Source organism: Prionailurus viverrinus, chromosome C1 (genome assembly GCF_022837055.1).
Source record: "Prionailurus viverrinus isolate Anna chromosome C1, UM_Priviv_1.0, whole genome shotgun sequence".
NCBI lineage: Eukaryota > Metazoa > Chordata > Mammalia > Carnivora > Felidae > Prionailurus > Prionailurus viverrinus.
In genome coordinates this window covers 189,484,829-189,511,453 of record NC_062568.1, presented here as the reverse complement: position 1 = coordinate 189,511,453, position 26,625 = coordinate 189,484,829, and the positions used below count along the sequence as shown (strand labels likewise).

Here is a 26,625-nt window from a genome sequence, read left to right as displayed (position 1 = left end):
TACAAATTTTTAACATACTTTATTGACTTAGTGGCCAAACAAGGCAGCATTTGGTCAGTTAAGAAAGGCACCTCATTGAAAATAATACATCACAGTGCTGACGAGTGATCCCAGTCACAGGATTTGAGGATGGTAAGGACAGTCTTTGGATGATGTTGCTTAGGACACTTGTTCATTTATTAACAAGAGTCCCTTCACACGTTGTGGATGGAAGATGGCAAGAGTGTAGGGATGCTGGGTGGCTGCTGAGAGCTGACCCGTGAGAACGGGTGGCCTGGTAAACAGTGGTGCACTCTTAAGGAGGGAGACCAGCCCTGCCTTCCCCACAACTGCAGTAAACTTGATTGGCTGAGCACACCGCCCCCATGAACCCCATACCTGCCAACCCCCCCCCCCCCCCATCTCTTTCCCATGTGGAGATGATCTTTTGATCTCATGGTGCGGGGAACCAGGGTCAGGGACATTAGTCAAACCCTGTCTGTTCCAAGCTTTAGGAGAGACAGAACAGTTTGATTTCCTGCACTCTTAGGCTGGCAGCCCATGAGGTTCTGAGATAAAAGTTGAGGTCTTAGGGCATTGGCTTTAAAAAATATTGTCACGAATCCACAGTAAATCAAACTTCAATTTCTTAGAAACAATACTGCACTTCCCTATTTCTACTTACACACTCTAATCAGTTTAATTTCCCCCTTCCTCTGTACTCTTCCAGACTCCTCTATTATGTGTCAAGGAGACGGCCTCACTACCACATTGCTGCTCTTTGTTACTCCTTTTGGGCCCTCACCACTCTTCCCTCTCCATCCTCACCCTGACCACCCCTCCCCTCCGCCCAGCACCTAAGAGCAGGGATCACGCCGCGGAGTGATGAGCAGTGGTGCAGTCTCGCCTGGCCTTCTGTTACTAGGCTGAAACAGAGAGGAAACAAGAGAGAACAAAATGGGTTTTTAAAAACCAAGTAAATATCAGGGAAGGCTGGCATGCATGCCCCAGCAACCAAATGCATCAAACACTGGACATTTCTGTCAGGAGAAAGCTCTCATGCCTGCCGAGGTTAAGGCTCTGTAATTAAAGGAAGCAAAACTCTAAATCCTAACCACCCCCAAGAGGGCATATGTGTCCCACAGGATCTAGTTTCATCAGCAGCCCAAATATGCACATGTGAATGTATACGGATGGGTGACAAATATTTGAGCAAGGATCATGCACATCCAATTAGCAAACATTCAAAGACCTCAACTTTGAGGCCGAGTGCCTGCAACTGTCCCCAGTGAAAGGGGAATCAACTCCAAGGCCTATGAGGCCACCCTCACCCAGAGGACTCCAGGCCCCTGCAGACACAGCTCATAGTTTTGGTTTCACTCCTCTTCCTTGAAGTCATATGCTTCCCAGAAATGCCCCGTGACAGACTAGGTTTCTGTTCTGAATGGGTGGGGTTAGGTGACAGCCAGGGAAACAAGGCAGAGCACAGCTAGCAGGCACTCACTTGAACCAGACAAAAGGGAAGCAAGATGGCCACATACCCATGCCCAGCTTCCAGATGGACAGGGGACAAGCCCTCTGACAGTTCCACAGACAGCAGGAGACTCAGGTCAGATGGGGACGGGGACTCTAGAGCCCAACGCACCAAGTCGGCAGATTATGCGGGGGCAGGTGGCATTATATACTGGACCTGCCCCTGGTTTTCCAATGGCTTTTCCAGAGGCCACTGTTTTGTGGCCCCTAACAGTCTATGAATTCATCTGTCTGCACAAATCAAACCAGAGCTCAAGAGGCACAGCATGGACCTCAGGAAATGCTTGATAGATGAGAAGCTGAAGTTAGGAATACAAGTTGGTTACTGTCATAGGTGGTCTTATTTTTGGGTGATCTTTTCTTGGGGAGTTTGTGGCTACCACCATCATGAAGTCAGGGGTGAAGGATTAGATCTGGAGGGGAGAGAGTTTGAGTTTAAAAGGGACACATCTGATTTGGGTTTCATATCCTGGAGAGACTAGGTTTGAGTAAATTCTAATAAAAACGAGGCCAAGAATAGATCACCTCCAAATTACTGTTTTGTTCATACTTGGAAACTGAGGCGAACATTAAAAATGAAAACAAACAAACCTACCCTGGTCTCTCTTTGGGAAGTGAACTGGCTGTTCTCAGATGCCCAGCCTGAATGTTCAGAAGACAGTCTGAATTCAAAAGGACCATCTGCTTGGTTTCATTCTTTGGCAACAATTCACTTTTCAAACACAGGTCCCAAATGATCCCTACTTTACAGCACTGTGATGCAGATCACAAAAATATTCCGACTTGGCTTGGACCTTTCTATGGTGATATCCTTTCCCAGTAATTTCTGGAATCTGTAACGTAAATGCCTTTTGCCTCCCATTTAGGGACAAAATTAATGATCCACAGCCACACACTGACTCAGGTGGCTTTCCACTGTGGGGCTAGAAAGCAAGCGGAACTCTCCGCCAACAATCTGCCATCAGGAACTTTGGCCCTGCAGTACTTTACGTGATCCCAGACTTCCACTCAGTCACTGGAGATGGAATAAATACCATGAGGTTTTAGAACTGGGGTGCCTGGTAGAGACCCGACTTAAGTTACTTTGGTTAAAAAAAAAAAAAATCAAGAGTATGGCTAAAGAAGCAAACAGCTGATTAAGCAACTTTGTCTGTATCTTAGAAAGAAAGAAGAGTGTCCACGTACTTAAAACCAACACACACACACACGACAGATGAGATGAGAGTTGCACACACACTAAAGATACATCAGGCAAGTGCTTTTTTAATCAATACATCAGATGGTATTCTTTCTGGCCTGAGGAAGCTTCCCTCTGCCTGCTCTGCAACCCCCACCACACCCTCAACAGGGATAGGAAGAAGACAGAAACTCCTTTTTTGGACCCAACGTTAGATAAACATAACCAAGTCTTTACATGTGGCTTTGGAGAAGGCCGCTAGGATGCTGGCGAACACGACATCGGGGGTCTGGGTGGCGTCGATGGTAGAGTGGATCCCTCGTTTACTGTAATACTCCACCAGTGGGGTGGTCTGAGTGTGGTAGGCCTCCAGGCGAATTTTCAAGGCCTTCTCATTATCATCTGATCGGCGGACCAAGGGTTCCCCAGTGATCTGAGAACAGGAAGAGGGCAATGAAAGTCTGGGACTGTTAGCAAGGTTTCCTTCTCTAATGCCGGATGCCGATTTGCGATGCTGTCTGATCTCCAAGTCCATCAGAGAGAAAGACAGACAATGTAGATTCCCCCCCACTAGAGAACTATAAAGAACTTTGCTACTCCTGGCAAGCCGGTCCCAGGAACAGACCAACCCGTCCAGAGAAGTTGGGGAGCCTGAGACAGCAAGCATGAGGAAAGGGGTTTGAGGGAGCAAGACGGGCAAGGCCTATCTCTCACAGCTTCTGCTTAGGCTGTTCACCCTCAAGAAAAATGCTTCCAGGATCAGAAGTGGAAAGTCAGAGGCCCCTGGGACCAGGAGAATACGCAATTGTAACTTCAGTCACCAAAGTGGTTGGTGTTTTTACTAGGGTGTCGGCCATCACCATTCTGAGAGTGGCAGGTGAAGCGAGAAAGAGCTCTGAATGGCAGAATTCCCAACCCTGTGAAATGTGACTAAGCTGACGTTATGGCTTTGAAACCTGTATGACCTGACAAACTTGTCTCAAGTGACAAAGGCAAACCCAGAAAATTCTTCCTACTGCATGTTCTAAAACAGACAAAATGGACTATCTATGGCAAATGTTACTGTGAACATGTACGAGACCCTCCCTTTTACATCTTTAAGCAACTAAAGACTGTCCTAAGAACTCAGCAACGTTAATCCAGCCCAAATAGTCTGATTCTGTAGGATACAGCAGAGTCACCAGAAGAAGACATTCTTCTGAAGTAGGACCAGTCAACACATTTCTCTTCAGTACTGTTCTCCCAGCTTGGCTCTACTTCTAGGCTTCCAAGCAGCCTTCTCCTGAGATTAGTCGACCATTTAGGCCACCAAGATGCCAGAGAGGGGCTGCTCTGGACAAAAGACAGGTATAAACTGGGCACTGTGAAGTAGCTGGTGCTGGTATCTACCTCAAACAATAAACCACCTGGAGAGGCGCTGTCTAGATAGATGAGCCACAGCCCATGTGATTTACGTAGTAGTGATACTTTGCATGGTTAAGTTATTAATATTGGTAGGAGTAAAGGGAAGATGGAAAGAACAAAGAACAACAGAAAGAAAGGAAGAGAGGGGAAGGAAAGAAAAGGCAATTTCCTGCCCTGAGTTTACATACATCATCTTTCATGGGTTCCTTTGGGGGGTTGAATTCCTCGTGGTAGGAACGGCCACTCAGGGGGTGAATCAGCCTGAAAGACAGCAGATGAACATGAGTCAGGTTGCCTGAAAGTATCCCCGCACCCCAGAGGTCTCCAAGTTGACAAGCAGTGACAGAGAAGCCAGATGTGAGGACTTGTGCCCAGCACAGAACCCAGCTGTAGGCATCGCTTGCTTGGGAAGGTAACGGGGCTTCCAGGAGAGCTTACACCGTAAGGAGTTACGTTTTCTACTCTGACCTAACATGGTCACTGAGTGTCTGGCTGCCGAGGATGGCCTATGTGCCTAACTCATCAGGAACTCGGTGCTGGTCTCACACAGCCATTCATTCTATTCACCCAACAAACATTTATTTACTAAGTGCTTAGTCTGGTTTAGGCCTTACACTGAATCCAGGGCTACAGAGCAGCGAGTCAAGATCCCTGACCACAAGCAGTGCTTACTTTAGTGGGAGAGACAATGGGGAAAAAAACTAAAGTACATACGATAATCCTTTAATCGAGATTTGTGCAAAGTGCTATGGGAGGACAGAGGACAGAGAACCTAACCGTATTTTCTATCGTAGTTGGTTATAAAAAGCAGGAAGGTGCAACAGGAACAACGTGTCCTGTAGGTGCAAACACCACTAGTCGGTGCAGCACACCTCCAGCATCGTGTAGATAAAAGACAACCCAAGCATCAGAGCGCAGTATGAATACTGGCACCAGGAGACACACTGACGCGACCAGTCACGGGGTGCCCAAGAATAAGCATTTATTTGGCACTGAAAATCAAGCTGGTCACTCCATCTGTACCATGTTCCTGACCAGGAGTTGCTACGCCACAGGAGCCCAACAACCTCAGAAGGGAAGAAGGCAGGCCAAACACTGCTTGGCAGCCAGCACCTATCTGGTTCCCCAATTTTGTGCCAACCAAGACTTCCTTATTTAACTGATGGCTGCTCTCCTTGTGAAGGTCTGCTAAACCAGAACTTCCCAACGTTTTCACCTCTTGGCAAGTGCAGAACAAAATATACAGTACTTGGGTGCCTGCCCCTCTGGAAGAATCCAGGCCTGCCCAGCCACTCTGATGGCTGAGGGGATTGATATCTCACCACATCAGCTGAGTTGGGAAGGTAAGTCTGAGTCAGACTATCAAAGCCTGGGCAGACACCTTTGTAAAGCGTAATAGTGAATTTTAATGACAGCACACTTTTGAAGGGCCAAGTGGTCCATTTACAACATTGGTGGGGGCAAGGTGAGGCTGAGTGAAGAAGCTCTACTGAGTGGCCTGGACGTGCTATCATGTGACAGGAGGTCTGGCCCTCTTTCACTGGAGTCGCTGGAGAGGTTCCCTGCGTGCCTCCACTGGGGAATGGCATCCATTGGGAGACCCAGGGAGAGGCCACTGATATCAGCTACAGCTTTCCTTGCGGGAAGGGCTGCGGGCATGAGACGTGGACCGTGATTCTTCACCTTCTGGAAAGCACAAGGCACACAGCAGCCAGGCTGCAGCACACACGACTCTTTTCCTCCCCAAGTACCTACATCACTATGCTTACTTGGACTCCCCCAGCCCTCCAGTTACACACAACACTCTGCTACTTCCCTACACATGGACTTCACTTTAAGGGGAACGCATGGCTTATTCCCCAGAGGGGAAATGAAAGAAAGTCCAAGTTCTGGAGGAGCCTGGGTGGCTCAGTCGATTGAGCATCCGACTTTGGCTCAGGTCATGATCTCACGGTCCGTGAGTTCGAGCCCCGCGTTGGGCTCTGTGCTGACAGCTCGGAGCCTGGAGCCTGCTTCGGATTCTGTGTCTCCCTCTCTCTCTGACCCTCCCCCGTTCATGCTCTGTCTCTGTCTCAAAAATAAACATTAAAAAAAAAAAAAAAAAAAAAAAAAAAGAAAGTCCAAGTTCTCAAAGTGGGGTTGGTCTCAGGACCAACCAAAACAGCTCTAAGAGCCACTGAGCCTGACCTAGAGGTGGGGGTGGCACTGTGGAGGGGATCAAGGCTGGGATTCTAGAGCCACTGCTGCCTTGAGTGTGACACTTCAGATGCCTGTTTTCTCATCCACAAAATGGGGATGGCTTGAGACATCAGGAGAGCCAACTGGTAGAATAATCAGGATACTAGAGAGCCAACATTGAATAAGTTAAAACCAAAATCCACCAACCATACATATTCAAGAAATAAAATAATGATTCATAAAATTGTCAGAAGTGAGGTCAGAGCTAATCAAAAAGATATTTACAGTGGGGTCCTTATGTCACATTTAAATAAGAGCTGTATTTAACAGACTAGATCCTGACTTTTTTTTCTTCCAACCATCAGTGCAGCAGACTAGGAGGCAGAAAGCAGGCTTTTAGTGCTAGTTCTGCCACTGATCCAGAGTGAACTTAAAGAAAACGCCTTTACATTCTGGCCTGGCCTGTCCCCTCCTCTGTGAGGGAGTGGGTCACATGACAACATTCACCCCCAAACTGAGAGACTGAGTCTTCTTCATCCTCTACAACAATCCTGTAGTTTGTTCAGAATCTCTGTTCCCCACCAGCCAACCCCAGTTGAAAGTTTCTGTAACTTCACGTGTGGATCAGAATCAGGCTCCTAAGTGGGTCTTGTCCATTTCTCCTTTCCCCCAATTTAGCCTGTATGCGAGGGCCAAACTAATGTTCTTACAATGCTGTTTCTGCCACACCTCACAGCTTAAGAACAACTCACGGGGGCGTCTGGGTTGCTCAGTCGGTTGAGCATCTGAATTTGGCTCAGGTCATGATCTCGTGGTTTGAGAGTTCGAGCCCTACACTGGGCTCATTGCTGTCAGCACAGAGCCTGCTTCAGATCCTGTCTCCCTCTCTGCCTCTCTTCCACTTGCACTCGCTCTCTCTCAAACAAACAAAAACAAACACAACAACAAAAAAACCCAACCAACATCCCAAGACTCCTGATGCATCTACCTCTTCTTCACTTTGGCAAACCTTCCCCAGTCAAGCCCTATCCTGCCTTTTTTTTTTTTTTTTAAATTTTTTTTTTTTTTTTTTAACATTTATTTATTTTTGAGACAGAGAGAGACAGAGCATGAACGGGGGGAGGGCCAGAGAGAGAGGGAGACACAGAATCTGAAGCAGGTTCCAGGCTCTGAGCTGTCAGCACAGAGTCCGATGCGGGGCTTGAACTCACTGACCGCGAGATCATGACCTGAGCCGAAGTCGGCCGCTTAACCGACTGAGCCACCCAGGCGCCCCTATCCTGCCTTTCTAATAGCGCTCACTCTACGACTCAGCCTGCCAGATCATTCCTCCAACTCTGGACAGACATTCTGCCACTAGCCCCATTCTCCCGCAACCTATACTCATTCCTGCCTCTACTCCCTTCCCAGAAAGCCCCACTGAAATCTTCTCTACCCAGGAAGCTCAAGTTGACACTATGAAGCCCTTCCTTCCTGCTCCCAGGCTCGCTCCTTAGGACTACCCACTGTGCTAAACAGCTCGGGTTCCATGTATGGCTTATAGACTCTCTGAGGTCAGAGATGGGCATATTGTTCTTCTGTACCCTTGCCTGGTCCCCTGCCCCTGAGTCTAGTACTGTGCCGCACACAGAGCAGGCACTCAGGAAGCTGGGCCGATTGAAGCAAAGGACCCCAGGGTCAATTAACATCTGCTTTGTACATTAGGGCTCCCAGCCCTGGTAATGTGTCTTCCTATCAACCTTACCACTTGTAGGCCTGCATCAACTTTGTCTACTCTGTGCCAGTGGGGATGCAAAAACCCAAAAGTTCCTGCACTGAAGGCACCTATGGAATAGCTAGAAACGTGAAACCTGGACATTTGGATAGAAAATTAATACAAGGTGGATCCCACCATATCTAATAAAGCCTCTCAGGAAAACACCTGTAACACTCACTCTGCTGTCTGTTTACATGTCTGCCTCTCTCCATGAAGATACAGACTGCAGACGCATGGAAAACATGTCCAACCTCATTAGGAAATCAAAGCCATAAAATTTACAAGAAAGCATTTTCCCTCGAATTAAACCCCAACATTTACATGTACTATGATGGTCACAGCATCAATTTAGTAGTAGACATCTAGAAAAACCACAACTGTACAACAATAAGGAGACAATTAAGTAAATGATGGCTCATCTACTGTGAAATACTGTGCAGCAATTAAAAATAATGGTTACGGATGTCTGGTTCAAGTTGGTAGGCTGACCATCTTCCTGAGACTCCGATAAAATGACAAGGGATATAAAAGCCATAGCCCACAATAAAGATGAGAATGGGAGGTCTATTAGTGGCTGAGAGCTTCCCACATATTTCTGGAAGGTGAGAAGCAGATGGCAGAGTGGACAGTGAAATAGGGTAGAGGAAACTGTAGCCTAAAGCAGTGGCGACCTTTCAGAGCAAATGTGTTCAGAAACAAAAACAGAAATATTTCTCTGTTCAATATTGAGAACGAGTACTTTAAAGATTTTATTTATTCTTTTTTTTTTTTCTTTTTAAGTAAACTCTGCACCCAATGTGGGGCTCGAACCGAGAACTGCATGCTCTCCCGACTGAGCCAGCCAGGTGCCCCAAGAAACAAGTACTTTGAAACAAAACATGTAACAAAGAAATAGTGCCTTTGGCTGAGACGGCTGTACCAGGAGCAAAATGTTCCTCCATTTCCTAAACTTTGCGTAGGTGGTCATATTATTTTCACAATTAATACAAAGCCTACAGCCAGGTACGGCAATTTCCAATGGAAAGCAGATTTCAAAGAGCCCTGAAATGGAGGTAACCATGTAAGGAGTGTAGTATTTTGGAAGCACCTACTGTAAGCAAGGCTCTGAACTGTGCACCTCGTGGTATCCAAAATGCACCACGGTTCCTTGCAGCCGGTGGTATTAACCCCACTCTATGTAGGAGAACCAGCCGTGGAGAGGCTAGGAAACTTGCCTAGGGCCGGAGTGAAAAGGTGACAGGACTGAGACACTGTCTGATTTCAAATACCTTGTTCTTCTTTCCACATATCCCCATCCCACGCCACCACATCAGTGGATGTCACCAAACGAGACCAATGCATGTTAAAATGGCATTAAGCTGCATGGCTGGGTCCGGTAAGAGCGGCTCTGGTGGTCTGACGAAGCTCTGAGGAGGCAGGACCAGAAGGGACCTTCAGAGGACAAATACCTTCCTGTGATTCTTCGGATGAGCAGAGAGTCTGGGATGCTGAATTCAACCACCGAGTCAAGCTTCTCTTTCCTCTTCTCCATGAGGCTGTCAAGCTGTAAGAGAGTATGTGGCCCACCTAAGCTACCAGAGCTTGATTGGAGCCATTTCCCTCAAAGGAATTAACAGATAAAGGGCCAAGCCTTCATCTTCATGCAACGGTGACACAAAATGCAAGGCACCCACCATTTCTGCCTGCCTCACAGTCCGAGGGAAGCCATCTAGAAGAAAACCATTTTTGCACTGAGGGGTCTCCAAATTCTTCTCAATGAGCTCCACTACCATTTCGTCGCTCACCTGGAAGTCAAGAACAAGACAGCCATGGGTTGAAATCTGTTAATTACATGACATGAGCCCATCTCCAGGGCCACTAGTTTGTGTCTATACAACCTGACTACTAAACAGCATATTCTTGTGGCCCCAGAGAAGCAAAAATCTGAGCAAATGTGGAATGGCTCCATTTGGAAAATTCAGTTTCGTGATTTTTGTGGCTGCCATACACACATTCTCTTCTCTTGAGATTTTCCTGTATAATCTGGGTGAAGAAGAGGATCCCACTCGCTGTCATCTGAACAGAAGCACTCCATGTGTTAGGTCCTGAGGCCCTCTCCAGACACTAATCAGAATCCTTTCCATCTGGGGCGCCCGGGTGGCTAAGTTGGATAAACGTCTAACTCTTGCCTTCGGCTCAGGCCATGAGCTCACAGTTCATGAGTTCAAGCCCTGCTGCGGGCTCTGAGCTGACAGCACAGAGCCTGCTTGGGGTTCTCTCTCTGCCCCTCCCCCACTCACATATTCTCTCTCTCTCTCTCTCTCTCTCTCTCTCTCTCAAAATAAATAAACTTAAAAAAAAAAGAAGAAAAAGAATCCTTTTCCATCAGATAACAGCTCATCAGCAAGCAGTTGTCCTCAAAGCACAAAAAAGGTGAGGGCTTATGGCTGAGTGCTCACCTGAGGAGGGTGTTGACCAAAATGCAGAAAGGGACCAACCTTCCATTTCACGGTTCTCATTAGGCTAACAGTTAAGTGGGCCAGGCCATCCTGGACATGAGGTAACAAAGAAGGCCACTGAACTGGCAAGACTGGGTCAGAACCAAGGAAGTGAGGCTCCAGCCCAACAGACTTGTAAGCCTCTCTAAAAGCCCCAATGAGGACCCCTCCCAGCTTTTGAAAACTGGTTTTCCTTCTGAGCTTTCATAGAAAGAGAAGTTCTCTACCAGTATGACAGTGAAGGCTGCCCATCTTGGTAGCTAATGCTCTTATCTCCCGGGACCAGCTGTGAACTTGGGGACAAAGTACAAGCTGTGTGACTAAGTAAAGGCTGGAGATAAGCAATCTCATGGCGATATCCCAATTTTTTCTCAGTACAAGATCTTCTGCCAAGACCCAAAGTCCAAAATATTCGGCTTTCTAGCTTAACTCAAGGTTTCACAAACATGAAGGGAAAGAGCTAGAAGTAAAGGGGCAGGTGGGCAGGCAGGGCACCACCGGATATGGCTACCGAATCTCAAAGCCTACCAGGAGGTATCTCAGGGATAAAGGCAAAACCCAGCACCTTCCTTAACGAACATTCTAAGATATGAAAAGACCAGAGGGCCAAGTACGAAATGACTTTAAAAAAAAAAATGTCTATTTATTTATTTGTTTTGATAGAGGGAGAGAGAGAGCACATGTGCAGGGGTGGCGGGGTGGTATACCTCAAGCAGGCTCCACGCTGTCAGCGAAGAGCCGGACGTGGGGGCTCGATCTCACAAACTGTGAGATCGTGACCTGAGCCAAAATCGAGTCAGACGCTTAACCAACGTCACCCAGGTGCTCCACAAAATGACTTCTGAAGGTGACTCCCGGAGGCCAGGTCCCAGAATAACTCAGTTCCAACTAATCTATGGCACTAATCAAAGAAGATTTAGTAGATAATAGATTGTAATTGTCCAATTAGATCAACTGGACTAAAGCCCTAAGAAAATGCTATTATATCCTCCAAGTAGGAAAAATTACTTGTTAATCGCCAAGCAACTCCTCTGTTAGAGACACAGGAACACAGAGCCGCAAAAATAGAGTTAAAACACTCTGTGGTTTCCCATGTCCTCTCTTGGATACATGCTTGAGCTCTGGCCTAAGGATGGCAGTTTAATTTCTGGCTCTAAAACTTGGGGGTATTATAAAATGCATCAGCACAAAGGAACCTCAAAAATATGGTGAATAAAATGCATGCCACAAATTCAGAATGAACCAAGAAACTCGCTCCTCTAAACATTCATAAAGTGTGCTGGTTTGTTAAAACACCCCACAGCACAGGGCTATCCGACAGAACATTCTACAGTGATGGAAACACCTGTGCTGGCTAACAAACGTCTGAAGTGTGGAGAGTGAGACCGAGAAACTGAATTTTCAGGTAAATTAAGTCTAAATTAATCTCCACGGTCACATGTGGCCGGGGGCCACCAAATCAGGCAGCGCAGATCTTGACGCAGGAAGATCAACCTTCACTGGTACCACCAAACCTACCAGTTTCCCGGCATCCATAGTTGCCTTCAGCTTTTTTCCCAGTTCTGAGCCAGAAGCCACCATGGCCCTCAGCATGTCCCCAGTAGCCAAATGGCAGACACAGAAGTTTTCAGCCAATTTGGGTGCCTGTGGAGGGGAAGACAAAGACCAAGACAGGGTTAACACGGCAGGCCGTGGCATCAGACTGCCTGGGTGTGAACCTGGCCCTGTCACTCATTGGGTGTGTGAACCCCGGCAAACGCTGACTTCCTTACCTACAATGGAGATAAGAGCACCTTATAGTATACGTAACATACGATTATAGGGTTATAAGAATTGTATGACGTAAGGCATGTAAAGCACTTAGAACTGCAACTAGCACACAAGAAGCGGGTCATAAATATTAGCTACTACCACTAATTCCACTAGACACACACTACTGACACAAAGGCCTCAGTTCATAAATGGGAAGAATAAAAACAGCAGTACCAGTCCTTCAGGACATGCGAAGTTTATTTTTACTTATTTTTTAAATTTCCTTTAATGTTTATTTATTAAACAAAAAAATTTTTTTAATGTTTCATTTTTGAGAGAGACAGAGAGAGACACACAGAGTGTAAGTGGGAGAGGGGCAGAGGGAGAGGGAGACCCAGAATGTGAAGCGGGCTCCAGGCTCTGAGCGATCAGCACAGGGCCTGACGCGGGGCTCAAACCCATGAACCATGAGATCATGACCTCAGCTGAAGTCAGATGCTTAACTGAGTGAGCTACCCAGGTGCCCCAATTTTTATTTTATTTTTCAAGGATTTTATTTTTAAGTAATCTCTACATCCAAGGTGGGCTTGAACCTACAAACGTGAGATCGAGAATTGCACGCTCTACCAATTGAGCCAGCCAGGCACCCCGGCTGCTGTGAAGTTTAAAGGAGTTCTTGTATGTAAAGCACTCAGCACAATGCCTGGCATATAATGTGTTGAATGAGCATTTGCCGAAGGAATGAATGTGTGCGTGTCAAGTACTGTGGCCACGGGCCTGGGAGGCAGCTGGGGCAGGGTGGAATGCAGGTCTCCCCCAGGCAGATCTGGCTTTTCTCCTTTCCTGTTACTAACCTCCCAGGGGCTCAGTTTCCTCATCTGTTTAAAATGAAGGCAAAAAGGCCCCATTTCAGAAAGTAGCTCTGAGGATCAGACAGGATGCATAAGAAGAACATTTGGCAAACAGTACACACTTGCATAGTAGTTTTAGGAGACAGTATAGCCTTTTGGTTAAGAGCTTGGGATTCAGGGGCGCCTGGGTGGCTCAGTCAGTCAAGCGTCCAGCTTTGGCTCAGGTCATGATCTTGCGGTTCGCGGGTTCAAGCCCTGCATTAGCTCTCTGCTGACAGCTCAGAGCCTGGAGCCTGCTTCAGATTCTGTGTCTCACGCTCCCTCTGCCCCTCCCCCGCTCACACGGTCTCTGTCTCTCAAAAACGAATAAACGTTAAAAACAAAAAGGCTTGGGATTCAGAGTCAACATACCTGGGTTTCAGGCACCAATGGCATGTAACTCGAGAAAAATGGTATTACCTTGCTAAGTTTCAAATTTCCTCTAAGTTAAATGGAAACAGTAGTTGTACCTCCATCACTGGGTTGATGGGATCAAATGGCACATGCACATAGTAAGTACGCAACTAGCTGGTACTGTAACCCCTGCCCAGATTCCATGTTCGTTCATACAAAAAGAAAACACTGATGCCTCTTCCAAGAACCCTGCTGGCAGCCAGGAAAACAAGAGATACGGACCCTGTCTTCTGTGAGCTCCTGGCTGGGTGGACAATACGTCAGAATAAAGACGAGAACCGGAAGCCACTCTGGACAGTCCAATGTTGGTTGTAGTGGCACCCCCCACCCCTGCAGAACTTACAAGGAATGGAATCAGTTCAAGAAGCTTGACACTTAGCTTTTTGGTTCAACTCTTTTATAAAATAAGTATGGCTGGATTCTTATCCAAACCAGTTCACTGGGAGTTTTCTTGTGATTCATGGGCTGATTCAGTTCAAGCAAAGAAACAACTTCATAGCAAAACGGAGTCCAGCTGAAGAAGGCATTAAAAACTACCCTTCAGAAAACCAGTGAGGGTCAGGACCCTCTGGCAGTGGAAAACCTGGTCCTCCAGGCTGGCGTGGTGGCCGCAGACCCAGAGAACTGAGCTTTTCTGCCAATCTTTTCCGTGGTTGTTGAAATTAACTTGGGGGAACATTTTGGAGATCGGGCTTGTTCAAGGCGAAAGGCTGATGAAAACACCAGAGAAGAGCTGTAACCACAGAACCTGTTCTATTTTTATCCCCCACCCCACCCCACCCCAGACTGCGGGATTCTTTATGTGCTGTTCCAGAGGACTGGATCCTACAGCTGTGGCTGTGTGGGAGAACACTCCACGAGGGAAGACACAAGTGAGGCAGAAGAATAACTCCTTCATTCTCTGCTGGCTGCACGGGAGTCAGTGTGGTGGCAAAGAGCATGGACTGTGGAATCAGTCGGATTTACAAAGGGATCCTGGCTAAGGCACTCAACGGCTGTGTGACCTCGGGCCAGTTACTTAACTTCTCAGCATCGGTTTCCTCACCAAACGGGGATGTCTGCTGCATTGGGCAGTTGTGAGGATAAAATGAAAGCAGCACCGAAAACATCAGACACACAGTAGGCATTCAATAAATAAAGGACCTCTCTCCATAGTCGTTCTCTTTGGCATTACTCTTTACTTGCGAGTGACAGAAGCAGCCTGATGAAGTAACTGAATTGTATGCCCCTCAACTTCAAGCTTATGCTTTAGAGTACTGCTTCCACTCCGAATCACCTGGGGGTGCTGCTAAAAGGCAGATTCTGATTATATAGGGTAGGACCTGAGCATCTGCATTTTTCTAAATGTTTATTTTTTGAGAGAGAGAGAGAGACAGAGCACGAGCGGGAGAGGGGCAGAGAGAGAGAGGGAGACACAGAATCCAAAGCAGGTTCGAGGCTCTCGGCTCTCAGCACATAGTCCGACGCAGGGCTTGAACTCACAAACTGCGAGATCATGACCTGAGCCAAAGTTGGAGGCTTAACTGACTGAGACACCCAGGTGCCCCGTGAGCATCTGCATTTTTTAAAAAAAATTTTTTTAACGTTTATTTATTTTTGAGACAGAGAGAGACAGAGCATGAACGGGGGAGAGAGAGAGGGAGACACAGAATCGGAAGCAGGCTCCAGGCTCTGAGCGGTCAGCACAGAGCCCGACGCGGGGCTCAAACTCACGGACCGCGAGATCATGACCTGAGCTGAAGTCGGACGCTTAACCGACTGAGCCACCCAGGCGCCCCGCATCTGCATTTTTAAGAAGCTTGCAGGCCTGGCTGTGCTGTTGGCCCCTGGACCACATTTGCTGCTGAAGCCCTGAGACACTTGTGTCTCACTGGCCATGGACCAAGAAATAGACTCATCACCTCTGCGAGAACCCTGCTGGGGAGGGGGTAGGCTTCCAGGGTGCATGGATAAGAAGGGCTAAAACCACTAGGGAGACAGCATGGCGGTTTAATGTTCTCTGTTTCCAGTGTATTATCACAGTCATCTGGGGCACACGCTAAAATTACCAAGGCAGGCCCACCCTTAAAGTTAACGGCTGACTGGTTCTCAGGCACCACCCTGGGACTCCCATGCACCCTTTGAGAAGCCCTGGGGCAGTGGCACAAGATGGGGTTTTTGGTGGTACAGATCTGGGCTGGAAACTAGGATCTACAATCTCCTCATTGTATCCCCTTGAACAAGTTATGCAGCCTTCTTAAGGCCTCAGTTTCTTCATCACTAGAGTGCAAATAGTATCTACTTTCAGAGCTGTTATGGGGATTTAATAAAAATGATGTATACAAAAGTATTCAGCATAGTGCTTGATACTTAGTGAAATAAAGGGGAAATTATCAGTTGCTGAGATCTGACTTAATCTCAAACCCACATGTTTTCTCACCTTGAAATTATCTTTCTGCCTGCAGTCTTTCCCACTCCCAGGTCTAGTGCTCCTGAATAAGCAGTTGTAATCATCTCCTAAAATACTACTGGGCATGGCCCCCAGCCCCCCAACACACACACATTCAGATGCCTTCCATGTCTCCTCAGTGCCACAGCGGAAAAACTACAAACATTTTAGCCTAGCACTCAGTGTCCTCCACAATAAACGTCCTAATCCTCCCAAGCTCTTCAAATTTACCTCTACAGTCCCCTGTCTGTATGTCCAGCACCACTGTAAACAGCGGCTCTATGTATGACACCCGAATACATAACACAAGCATCTCTGAGGACCTTGGCTCTTCTCTGTGCAGGAACGCCCTCTCTCTTTCCTCCAGTGGTCTAAGCTCTACCCTTCCCTGCAGGCAAATTCTGAGCATATTTCTGCCACCAAAAGTACTCCCAACTATCCCTTCTTCCTCTGATGAGGACTCGTATCAACATTAGCTAACTCTGAGTGTTTGCAACATGCCAAGCGATTTTTCCATGCGTTGTTCTACTGTATTTAGTATGTGTAATACACAACAAGCCCATGAGGAAGAAACTATTTTTATCTGCATTTTATAAATGAAATTCATATATAAAGTGCCCACCATCACAGAGCTAGTAACAGCAGAGCGGGCAAGCCCCAGCTCTTACCCATGACACTATGTGGCCTTATTAGAAAATAACAGTAACAACCCAGAGCCTTAGTGGCTGTCCTGGGGGGAAAATGTGTGTGTGTGTGTGTGTCTGGAAGGGAGCACAAGGACTTCACCATTATGTTTCCTGATATGGATGTAGGCTACACAAATGTAATTGTGAAAATTCACACTGAAAATTCAGCAAGCTGCTCACTTATAGTATTTGTACCTTTCTCCATGTATATTATACTTCAATAAAAAGTTTTCTGAAGAGCACAGACACCTGTGTTTGAATCTCAGCTCTGCCTCTTAACTTATCATGTAACCTCAGGCCGGTGATTCTCTGAGACTATTTTCTCATCTATAAACTGGGGATAGTATTACCAACGTCACTAAGTGGGTAAGAGGAAGAAAGGAATATTCTCAACAAATTATGGTTCTTGAACTACCCTAGCGTTTGTGACCCTGAACTACCCTAGCGTTTGTCAGGGTCACTCACCCGATACTTCCCACGTGGTACTTTGTACCAGTACGCATTGTTTGCATGCGTGTTTATCTCTGCCTCAACACCTAGATTCACAGCAACAGTGAAAGATGGTGACTCTGCTCAAGAATCCGTCATGAGTTCAAATGCTGCCTTTGCTACTACCTGGGAGTAAGATACAGCTTATGGGCCTCAGTTTATCAGTAAAAGGCATGGATAACAACAGGACCTACCTCCTAGGGTTGTAGGATTAAATCAGATAACACACGTAACTTCTTTGACTCGGGGCCTGTCAGAGAACTAGGCAAAGGGGGACTATTTTAGTATATTGTATCCTCTTGGGGCAAGGGCTGCTCTCTGCATCTCCAGCACCAAAACCATCAAACACCACATGTACAGGGTAGGAGAAAAATCGAACCCAGGGCAGGAGACAGCAACAGAAAGAGCAGGAGCTTTGGAGCCATTTGGACGCAGGACCTGCCAATTACTTCCTAGGTAAACTAAAGAACTGTCTCTTGGAACTTCAGGTTCTCTAACTGTAAAAAGGGAACAAGAGTGTGGGTCTTAGGTGTTGTGTCACTGCACGGACACAGCTGACGGAGCCTGACCTGCACAATGGCAGCTGACTGCTTGCACATGCCTGGCCATGAAGAACTGGTATAAGTTGGACACATGGAAAAAAACTGTGCACAGGGGCAGGCAGAGAAAACAGGAAACACACCCCGGTTATGAGATCTGGGAGCTGCTTTAAAATACTTTGTGAAGACGGGGCGCCTGGGTGGCTCAGTCAGTTAAGCGTCCGACTTCGGCTCAGGTCATGATCTCACCGTTCGCGGGTTCAAGCAGCCCTGTGCTGGCAGCTCAGAGCCTGGAGCCTGCTTCGGATTCTGCGTCTCCCTCTCTCTCTGCCTCTACCCCTCTTGTGCTCTTTGTCTCTCTCTCTCTCAAAAATAAATAAACATTAAAAAAACATTTTTTTTTAATAATAAAATACTTTGTGCAGAGAAGTGGATGGAGAAGGAATGGCCACCAGCTGATGGTTGCTGGGGCTGGATAATGGATACATGGGGACCCACTATGCCACCCAGTCTTCTTTTGGGTATTCAAACTCTTCATTAAAAAAAGTTAGGATGTATCTGTAGGCTAAATGCTGCTGCCACTTTGCACAACCTCTGATTTATGAACACTGTTGTTTTTTTCAACTCCAAAAGCTACCACCACCAGTATTCCTATATTTCCACCTATGAAAAGAAAGGTGTACAGACGTTAAAGAACTTGTGTTTCCTCAAGTCCCAAATACCTCTCCTCTACTTCCACAAAGCCTTCTCTGACCAACGCCCCAACATACGCACACCCTTATAAATCAGCTCATAAGTATAAAATTCTTCAAAACTTCCTGAATACGTTACCCTTTACACTGAAATACATCCGAGTTGGGGGGAAGGGAAACGTGGCATTAAGACGAAGGAGGGGCACCTGGGTGGCTGAGTCGGTTAAGCGTCTGACTTCAGCTTAGGTCACGATGTCACAGTTTGTCAGTTCGAGCCCGTGTCGGGCTCTGTGCTGACAGCTCAGAGCCTGGAGCCTGCTTCAGATTCTGTCTCCCTTGCTCTCTCTCTCTCTCTCTCAAAAATAAACATTAAAAAAAAAAAAAGATGAGGGAGTCAATAATTATTGAACACCTACGATGTACCAGGTCATCATCTAGGCACCTGGGGGTGCTTTACACATGTATATTAACAATATGATCTTCCAATATCCTTGTCAACTTTTTGGTCTACGTGAGTAAGGACCCTATCAGTCTTGTTCACTGCTCCACCTTCAATGTTTGGTGTTCACAAAATGTTTAAGTAAGATAGATATCGCCATTTTTCAGGTGAGAACATTTAGGCTCACAAGTTACAAAGCTTGCTAGACTATAAAACCCTCGTCTCAGCACTGGGATGGGTTGTTCATTACGCAACTACTGAAATTATTAACTTCCATATGAACTAAGAAAAAAGAATTGGTGATTTGAGCTACCCTGTTTATACTCAGTCACTCACAGCAAAAGTCTGCAGAGTCTGGACTTGCAGACTCAGAGTCTAGGCAGCAGTTTCCCTAATAATGAATGGTGGTGGCAACAGGAAAGAGGAGACTCCAAAGTTACCGAGGACAAGAGGATTAGGGAACAGTAGGTTCCAAGGATCAATCAGCCCCAGCTATAGAGAGAAAAGGAAAAGTGGTCGTTCTTGACCTAGTGCCCAGAGTCAAAAAGCATTTATCAGGAATGAGCTGAATCTTCCAGACTTCCTTTCTCATCACCCACATTATTCTGTGTCCTTCATCCATTTCCGACACCATCAAGTGCCAAATCATGTTCTGGGTGCCAGAGGGGTCCCAAGAATGAGTAAAACAAGATCTTTTCAAGTGCAAGGAAAAGTGGGCACAGAGCTGTCCCCAGAACACCATTCACTCAGGCGCTCAGACTTTCAGGAATTCCCTCTTTAGAATCTAAGAACAAGCAAGAACTTGTGGCCTGGGGGGCAATGCCAGGGACCTTGGGCAGGAAGGGGACATTGGTAATCCAACCTATGGGCTTCTTGAACGAGATCATAAATCCCAACCCTGATCTATGGATCCATTAGAGCCCAAATACCAAGTGAGGACCCACACTCTGCTAAGGCAGCAGGTAACTTTAGACTCCAATCTATCCTAGAGCCCCATGGTGCCTGAGGTTCCAGACTGCAGGAAGTCAATTTTGCTATTTTCAGAAAGTGACCTGACCTCTCTGGGCTTGTTTTCTTACCTGTACATTGAAGTACCTTCTCCCATTCCCCCAACTTAACTGGCTCAGGCAGGTCATACCTCACTTCTCTCAGTGCTCCTAATCAGCACAGGCCAGCTCCCACTCTGCCCCACGTGCTGGAGATGCTCCTCCGCCTAGTCATTAATCATTACAAGCAAGGTTCCCCTACACGGGGTGCCTGGAACATAACCCTGGTCAATCCACTCCCCACATCGCAGGGAATCTGGGGTCCCTGACTCTGCTCAGATGTAATCAAGATGCCTCAACTCAAGGCTCACCCTACCGCTCAAAGCCTCTCAGCTTCTAACCCTATAAAGGATCTAAATCAGTCCTTTGATCCCCCAACATGACACCTCAAGCCTAGGTGCCTCCAGAACTCTAATTCTAACTCAGACTTCCCCAACCTCCAATTGCACCCTCTCCCAAACGCCTTACCAGCACCCCCACCCCCTCCCCAGGCCTAAAGCCACGGTCCCGCTCCAGGGCGATCCGGACCTCGGCCGTCCTGACCTTGGAGTTCCACCGGCTCCATTGCCAAGCCCGGCCCTGCAGCTCACCTGGGTACCCTTGCCGGCTCCGGGCGGTCCCAGCAGCACGGCCCGTATGCCTTTAGGGCACTCTGGGGCCGGTTCGGCCGCGGGAACGTTGGGAGCCATGGCCGCCGAGCCTCTCACCGTTCAACCCGCCAGCACACACCTCGCAGGTCCAGCGCTTCCAGCCTAGCGCGCCGCGCACGCCACGCACGGTCCGCTCGCGCTAACACTGGTCCGTCTCCACGTCCGTCAAGTCGTTCCGCCCGCCCCGGAGCGCGACGGACACTTCAACTCACCAACCGCGTGGCGATACTGGGGAAGGCTGCTTTTGATTGGGCAAAATCAGTGAGAGTAAGGAAGGGGCGGTCCATCTTGCACCGAGGGGGGTTGGGGCGCACAGCGGGTGTGCGGAGTGGGCGGGAAAAAGTGAAACAAGACCAGAGGCCAGGCTGGAAGTTCCAGGTTGGCTTTGACAGTTAATGACACCGGCAACCCCGGTGAAGTCCTATGAAATTGCCTGTAAGAGTGCAAATGGGCGAAATCAATCTTACAAGACAAGTTGATAATATGTATCCAATATCCTTTGGCCCAGCAACTACACTTCCAGGAATTCAAAAGACATAAAGATATGCGTCAAGATTTGTGTAACAAAGATATTAATTGTAGCACTTGTAACAGCCAAAAAGGCCCAAATAAGCAAACCAAAGAACAAAATAAAACAAAAACAAAGGCAATATCCCAAATGCTCAGTGAGAGATAGGTTAAATAAATTGCAACAAATTTGTATACTGAATCCCCCCATTGTATAAAATATTTAATCACGTGGGAAAACGTTCACCAAACAGGATACAAAATTGCAGTTACAACAAAATCCCAATTTTGAGTTACAAGTGAGGATCTCTGTACACTGTGATTACAGGAGCGTTAAAAAAAATTTTTTTTTCATGTTTATTTTTGATAGAGAGACAGAGTATAAGCTGGGCAGGGGCAGAGAGAGAGGGAGACACAGAATCCGAAGCAGGCTGCAGGCTCTGAGCTGTCAGCACAGAGCACGACGCGGGGCTCAAACTCAAGAGCTCAAACTCAAGAGCCGTGAGACCCGAGCAGAAGTCAGACGCTTAACCTTCTGAGCCACCCAGGCACCCCTTTGTGCATTTTTACATTTTCAAAAAGCTCTGTAATTAATTCTATAACAAACAGATACTACTTTTATAGTAAGAAAATAACCTTTTTAAGTCAGGAAAAGGTACTTTTTCTCAAAAGAAACGACCTTCTCTTGGAGAGGAAAAGAATTTCTACAGCTTTTTGGTGTGTGAAAGTTTCATCCACACCCCCTATGAAGCAATCCCTGACACCCTGGCAAGAACAGCCTCCAAGGGCCCCTTTGGACCTTTCGTCAAGCGTGTTGATTATGAAACACTCTTGACACAGGACCCTAGCAACTCATTTTCTGTACCCTGGTAGTGATTCTGCTCTCCCTTCAGCATGGTCTCTTTCTTCTCTTTCGCATCACAAAACAGATTAACATTCATTCCACATCTGCACACTGGCCTTCTACAAGGTGCTTGACCTTGAAGGAGGCAGAGCTTCTTAAACCCATTTTTCAGGAAAATATGGTTACAGTGGTTAACCCAAAGCCACACAGTGGCAGAGTCACAATTAAGAGTGAGGCTGATTTAAGGCGCCTGGGTGGCTCAGTCAGTCAAGTGTCCAACTTCGACTCAAGTCACGATCTCGTGGTTCATGGGTTCAAACCCCATGACCGGCTCTGTGCTGACAGTTCAGAGCCTGGAGCCTGCTTCAGATTCTGTGTCTCCCTCTCTGCCTGCCCCTCCCTGCTCATGCTCTTTCTCTCTCTCAAAATAAATAAACATTTTAAAAGTTAAAAAAAAGAAAAAGAAAAAAGATGAGCTGATGAGCTGGTACTCCAGAGAGCACAGGATTTGTGGGGATGGGGGTGAGGGTGGGGAATAAGCACATTTTTTTTTTTTTCTGGTGGAAGTCTCTACCAGAGAGAGGGAGGGAGAGACTTCTCTCTATGTAGCGAAAATTCACTTCACTCCAAGAAAGCCAGAGTTCATCGTGATTTGCTGGGCCCAGGGCACTGGGCAAAGGTCATAGGAGGAGTCTTCCCTACCACCAATCCTTACGGTGATTTCTACCAGGCATGGATCCCTCAGGAGGAAAGGCAATTAAGACTACACATAAATACACAAAGTGTAAGGTTTATTCACTCAGTTTTTAATAATGTCCTAGTCTTTGGAGGCATACTGAAGATCATAAGGGGGATATTGACATCCCAAGGGAAGGAAGGAATACCTCATTCATTTATTCACTCGGTTTAATTTTAAATAGTAATTGCTACCATCTACCCATTATTGGGTACTGCATAACAGCCCTGTACTAAACACTTTACATGCATTACCTCATTTAATTCATACAACAAAGTATATATGTATTTACTTTATTATCTGCATTTTTTTTTTAATAGAGGAACTTAAGGCAACAGAGAGGTGAGCCTGTGGCTGCGCAGATCTGAGCCCAGGCCTGTCTGACTGGCTGCTGTTCAGCAGTGCCATAACAAGACGGGCAGTTTCTGTAGACTCACAGTGCAGCTGGGTTCCAGCTAGAGGGATCCTGGAGGTTTCTCCAGCTAGAGGTGAAAGAGACAGAGCTTGAAAGATACAGACGATTTGCCTTCGGGGTGGAGGACGTTTCAGGCCGAGAAAACATTCAGAGCAAACCATCAGAGGTGAGAGGGAATGAGGTATGCTGCAGATTTTCTCCAGTGGGCTTTGGGGAATTGGGAAATTTCTTAGGCAGAAAATCATGATCAGAGTCACATTTTATAAAGATCACTTGCAGGACAGACTGGAGAGTAGGGAAAGAAACGAACGTAAGACAAGCTGAGAAATATTTCTGTTCGTGTTTTGTGGTAGGCAGAGCAACCCCCCTGCCCCCAAGATGTTCACGTCCTAATCCCTAAAACTTGTGACCCTGTTACCTTACGCGGCAAAAGGGACTTTGCAGATGTGATTAAGTCAAGGATTTTGAGATGGAGAGAGATTATCCTGGATGATCTGGATGAAACCAATATAATCACAAAGGTCCCCATAAGGATAAGAGGGAGGCAGGAAAGCTGGAGAAGGAGACACAAGCAGAGGTCACAGTGGTGTGACTGCTGACCAGGGACCACAAGTCAAGGAACGATGCCAGCCTCTGAAGCTGGAAAGGCAAGGAAACAGATTCTCCCCTAAACCTCCAGAGGGCACACACCTTCCGCTGACACCTTCATTTTAGCCCCATAAGACCCATTTTGGACTTCTGACCTCCTGAACTGTAAGATAATAAATCTGTGTTTTTCTAAGCCACCAAATTTGTAGTAATTTACTTATTTATTTATTTAAAATTTTAATGTTTATTTTTGAGAGACAGAGAGAGACAGAGCGCAAGTGGGGGAGGGGCAGAGAGAGAAGGAGACGCAGAATCCGAAGCAGGCTCCAGGCTCTGAGCTGTCAGCACAGAGACCGACGCGGGGCTCGAACTCAAGAACTGCGAGATCATGACCCGAGCCGAAGTTGGACGCTTAACCGACTGAGCCACCCAGGTGCCCCCACAGTAATTTATTACAGCAGCAATAAGAAATAAATGCATGTTCTTCGGATGCAAGCAACAGAAACGGACTCTGGCTGCATTAAGGAAGGAAGGAATCCAATGGCAAGATACAGTTGTAGGACAGGCAGCCTCAGGAACGACAAGAGCCAGAGGGCTTTGGGTAATCTAGGTATCAGGAATTAATGGACAATGCTGAGGGGGATATGTATTCCCTCCCCTGGCTTTTCCCATGTGGAGGGACCCCTTTTAGGGTAACGCTCTTGCTTCTTGCCTCCCTGGGGGGAGAAGGAGGAGTGACTTTCCTGATTGCTGAGTTTAGGGAGAATGAATGAAGCTCAGTTCAGCTCTCCCCCCTCTTTCTCTTGTAGATCTGCCTGCCCACAAGAACCATGTTTTTTGTTTTTGTTTTTGTTTTTTTTCCTCTTCCTCCATGCTCTAAATTTCCCAGGGTCTGACCCGTACAGGGAAGATTGTGATTTTCAGTACTGCCTGACAGTGGGTGGAGAAGATTGGTGTTGTTGTTGTTGTTGTTGTTGTCTGTCTTTGGAATTCAGTATTAGTCATTTCACTTGTTTGTCAGACCTAAAGGTGCATCCCCAACAGCTTTGTCAGTAATAAAGGTAATATTTTGACCTCCCTCTCTTCTACTTCTGTAGCTACCTATCATGTGTTCCCAACTTGGGCGAGGCTACCCCCGAACCCAACAAATGGTTTCTCATGATGCTGTGATGAGGATGACTAACCTTGACTGTTTTCTATATGAGTGTCCTTCTGCTTCAGATTCAAAATCCTGACTTGGCTTGGATCTCAACGTTCATCCCTTGGCAAAGGTGGAGAGTACCTTGATTAATAGTTCCCACGGGACTGCAGGGATGGGAGAAGTAGTTCCCCCACATGATGACAGTTTCTGAAATAAGAGGGAAGAGCCAGAGGGCGTGCAGAAATGACAGATGTCCCCAGTAGGGAGTATTGCAAAGGTCCAGGGGAAAGGTAATGAGGGACTGGCCTACGGAGGTAGAATTAATGGGAACTGACACCAGACCAGATGGGGATAAAAATGTCCGAGCCTTGGGGCCAGGTGACTGGGAGGAGGGTGATGCCATTAATACTCATCTCATTAATTCTTTAATTGATTCATCTGACATATATTTAGTGAGCGTATATTATGTGCCCAGCACTGTGCTTGGTGCTAGGGATCTGGTGTTAAGCAAGGAGGGCAGGGTATCCCCTGTCATAAAACTTGCAGCCAAGGGGAGGACGAAAGACAAGGAAGGTAGCAATTTCAGTACAGGGATGGGGCCTGTGCTGGGGAAGGTACAGTCTACAGTGGGAACACAATGGAGGGGCACCTAGCTCAGATTTGCGGGGAAGTGACATCTAAGAGACGTGAAACCCCCAGGATGAGGAGAGTTTGACTGGAGAAGAGGGAGGGGACAAAGTGTGTGCCAAGGTCTGGAGGCAAAGGAGACCGTGGCAAGTTGAGGAGAACCGTGGTCCTCAGTGGAGGAACGCCTCTCATGATTGAAATCTTATATTGCAAAGGGCTTGGGGTGGGGGTTGGGGGGAACAGCCACGTCTCCTCCAACAGAAGCTGAAAGGGCAGAATGTTACCTGCCCTTCTGGCAACAGGGGAGTGAGCACATGACTGGGCCTGCCCAGTGGGATGTCCCTGCCCAGGACTTTGACCTTTGAGGGAGAGAGGCAACCGGCAGGGCAGGACTGTTCTTGGAGAAGACCTGGGAGTCTTGCAGCAGTGGGGGCCGATGGCCAGTAGTGTCTGTGCAACCAAGCTTTACCTGTACCGTGTCTTTGTCCGTGTTCTTAGCCCAAATGCTTTGGGTTCCCATCCATGTCTGGGACTCATGAGCACCACACGTTATTCAACACGGCCGTTCACTCGTTAGGTTAGCCACCAAAGAGATGGGAGAGAGCTGAGAGGGGGGTCAGCCTGCTGGAGTTACAACTCGAGAGGGCAGGGGAAGAAACAAGAGGGTGGGAGGCAGGGCTTTCCCTTCTGGTGAAAAGAGAGATGGCCCAGAGGAAAAGCTCCTTTCCTGCCCGCCTTTGGATGCTGAAGGAGGACACAATGCCTAATCTAACAGCCATCCTGGGGTTGTGAGGGCCGAGCTGAGAGGCTCAGAGGGAAGGCCCAGAGTCGAACCTCACTGTGCCGCTAAAGGAAACAACCTGATATCACCTCCTCTGGACTTTTTGTGGTGGGGGCCACGTTTATTTGGGTGTTCTGGTTCCTGCTGCTGCAAGGACCTCATGTGCACTACAAATCATCTAAATCGTCCCCAGTTTCTCTTTGTAAAGTGTGGAGGATGATACCTACCTCAGGATCAGAGCGAATATCGAATTAGATAATGATTGTAAAGTATTTAGCATAGTCCCTTGCTTATAGTAAGCTCTCAGTAAATGTTCACTATGACCGCCTGCTGTCAAAACCATGGGACAGATGGGTTTGTCCCAGAAGAGGGTAGAGAAATAAAATAAGGACTCAATCTGGGGAGCGAACATCTGAGGGGAAAGAGGTGGCCTGCAAGGGAGTCAGAGAATGATTAA

The 26,625-nt window shown here is 47.2% G+C and overlaps 1 protein-coding gene across 4 annotated transcripts; it reads right to left on the bottom strand.

Annotated features, from left to right (window-relative positions):
• Nucleotides 1–20,638, bottom strand: AK2 (adenylate kinase 2). Of its 4 annotated transcripts, none has more exons than XM_047872161.1 (7): nucleotides 20,470–20,633; nucleotides 12,023–12,148; nucleotides 9,701–9,811; nucleotides 9,476–9,570; nucleotides 4,282–4,354; nucleotides 2,927–3,122; nucleotides 1–905 (listed from the first exon to the last, which is right to left on the bottom strand). In XM_047872161.1, the coding sequence occupies exons 1-7, from the start codon at nucleotides 20,566–20,568 to the stop codon at nucleotides 901–903; spliced, it is 705 nt and encodes a 234-aa protein (XP_047728117.1). In that variant the 5' UTR covers nucleotides 20,569–20,633; the 3' UTR covers nucleotides 1–900. The 4 variants fall into 4 exon arrangements, with proteins under 4 accessions (XP_047728117.1, XP_047728119.1, XP_047728116.1 ...); XM_047872163.1 differs by lacking the exon at nucleotides 1–905 and adding an exon at nucleotides 915–2,174 and having other exon boundaries at nucleotides 20,470–20,636; XM_047872160.1 differs by lacking the exon at nucleotides 1–905 and having other exon boundaries at nucleotides 2,750–3,122; nucleotides 20,470–20,635.
• Nucleotides 20,639–26,625: the final 5,987 nt, after the last annotated feature.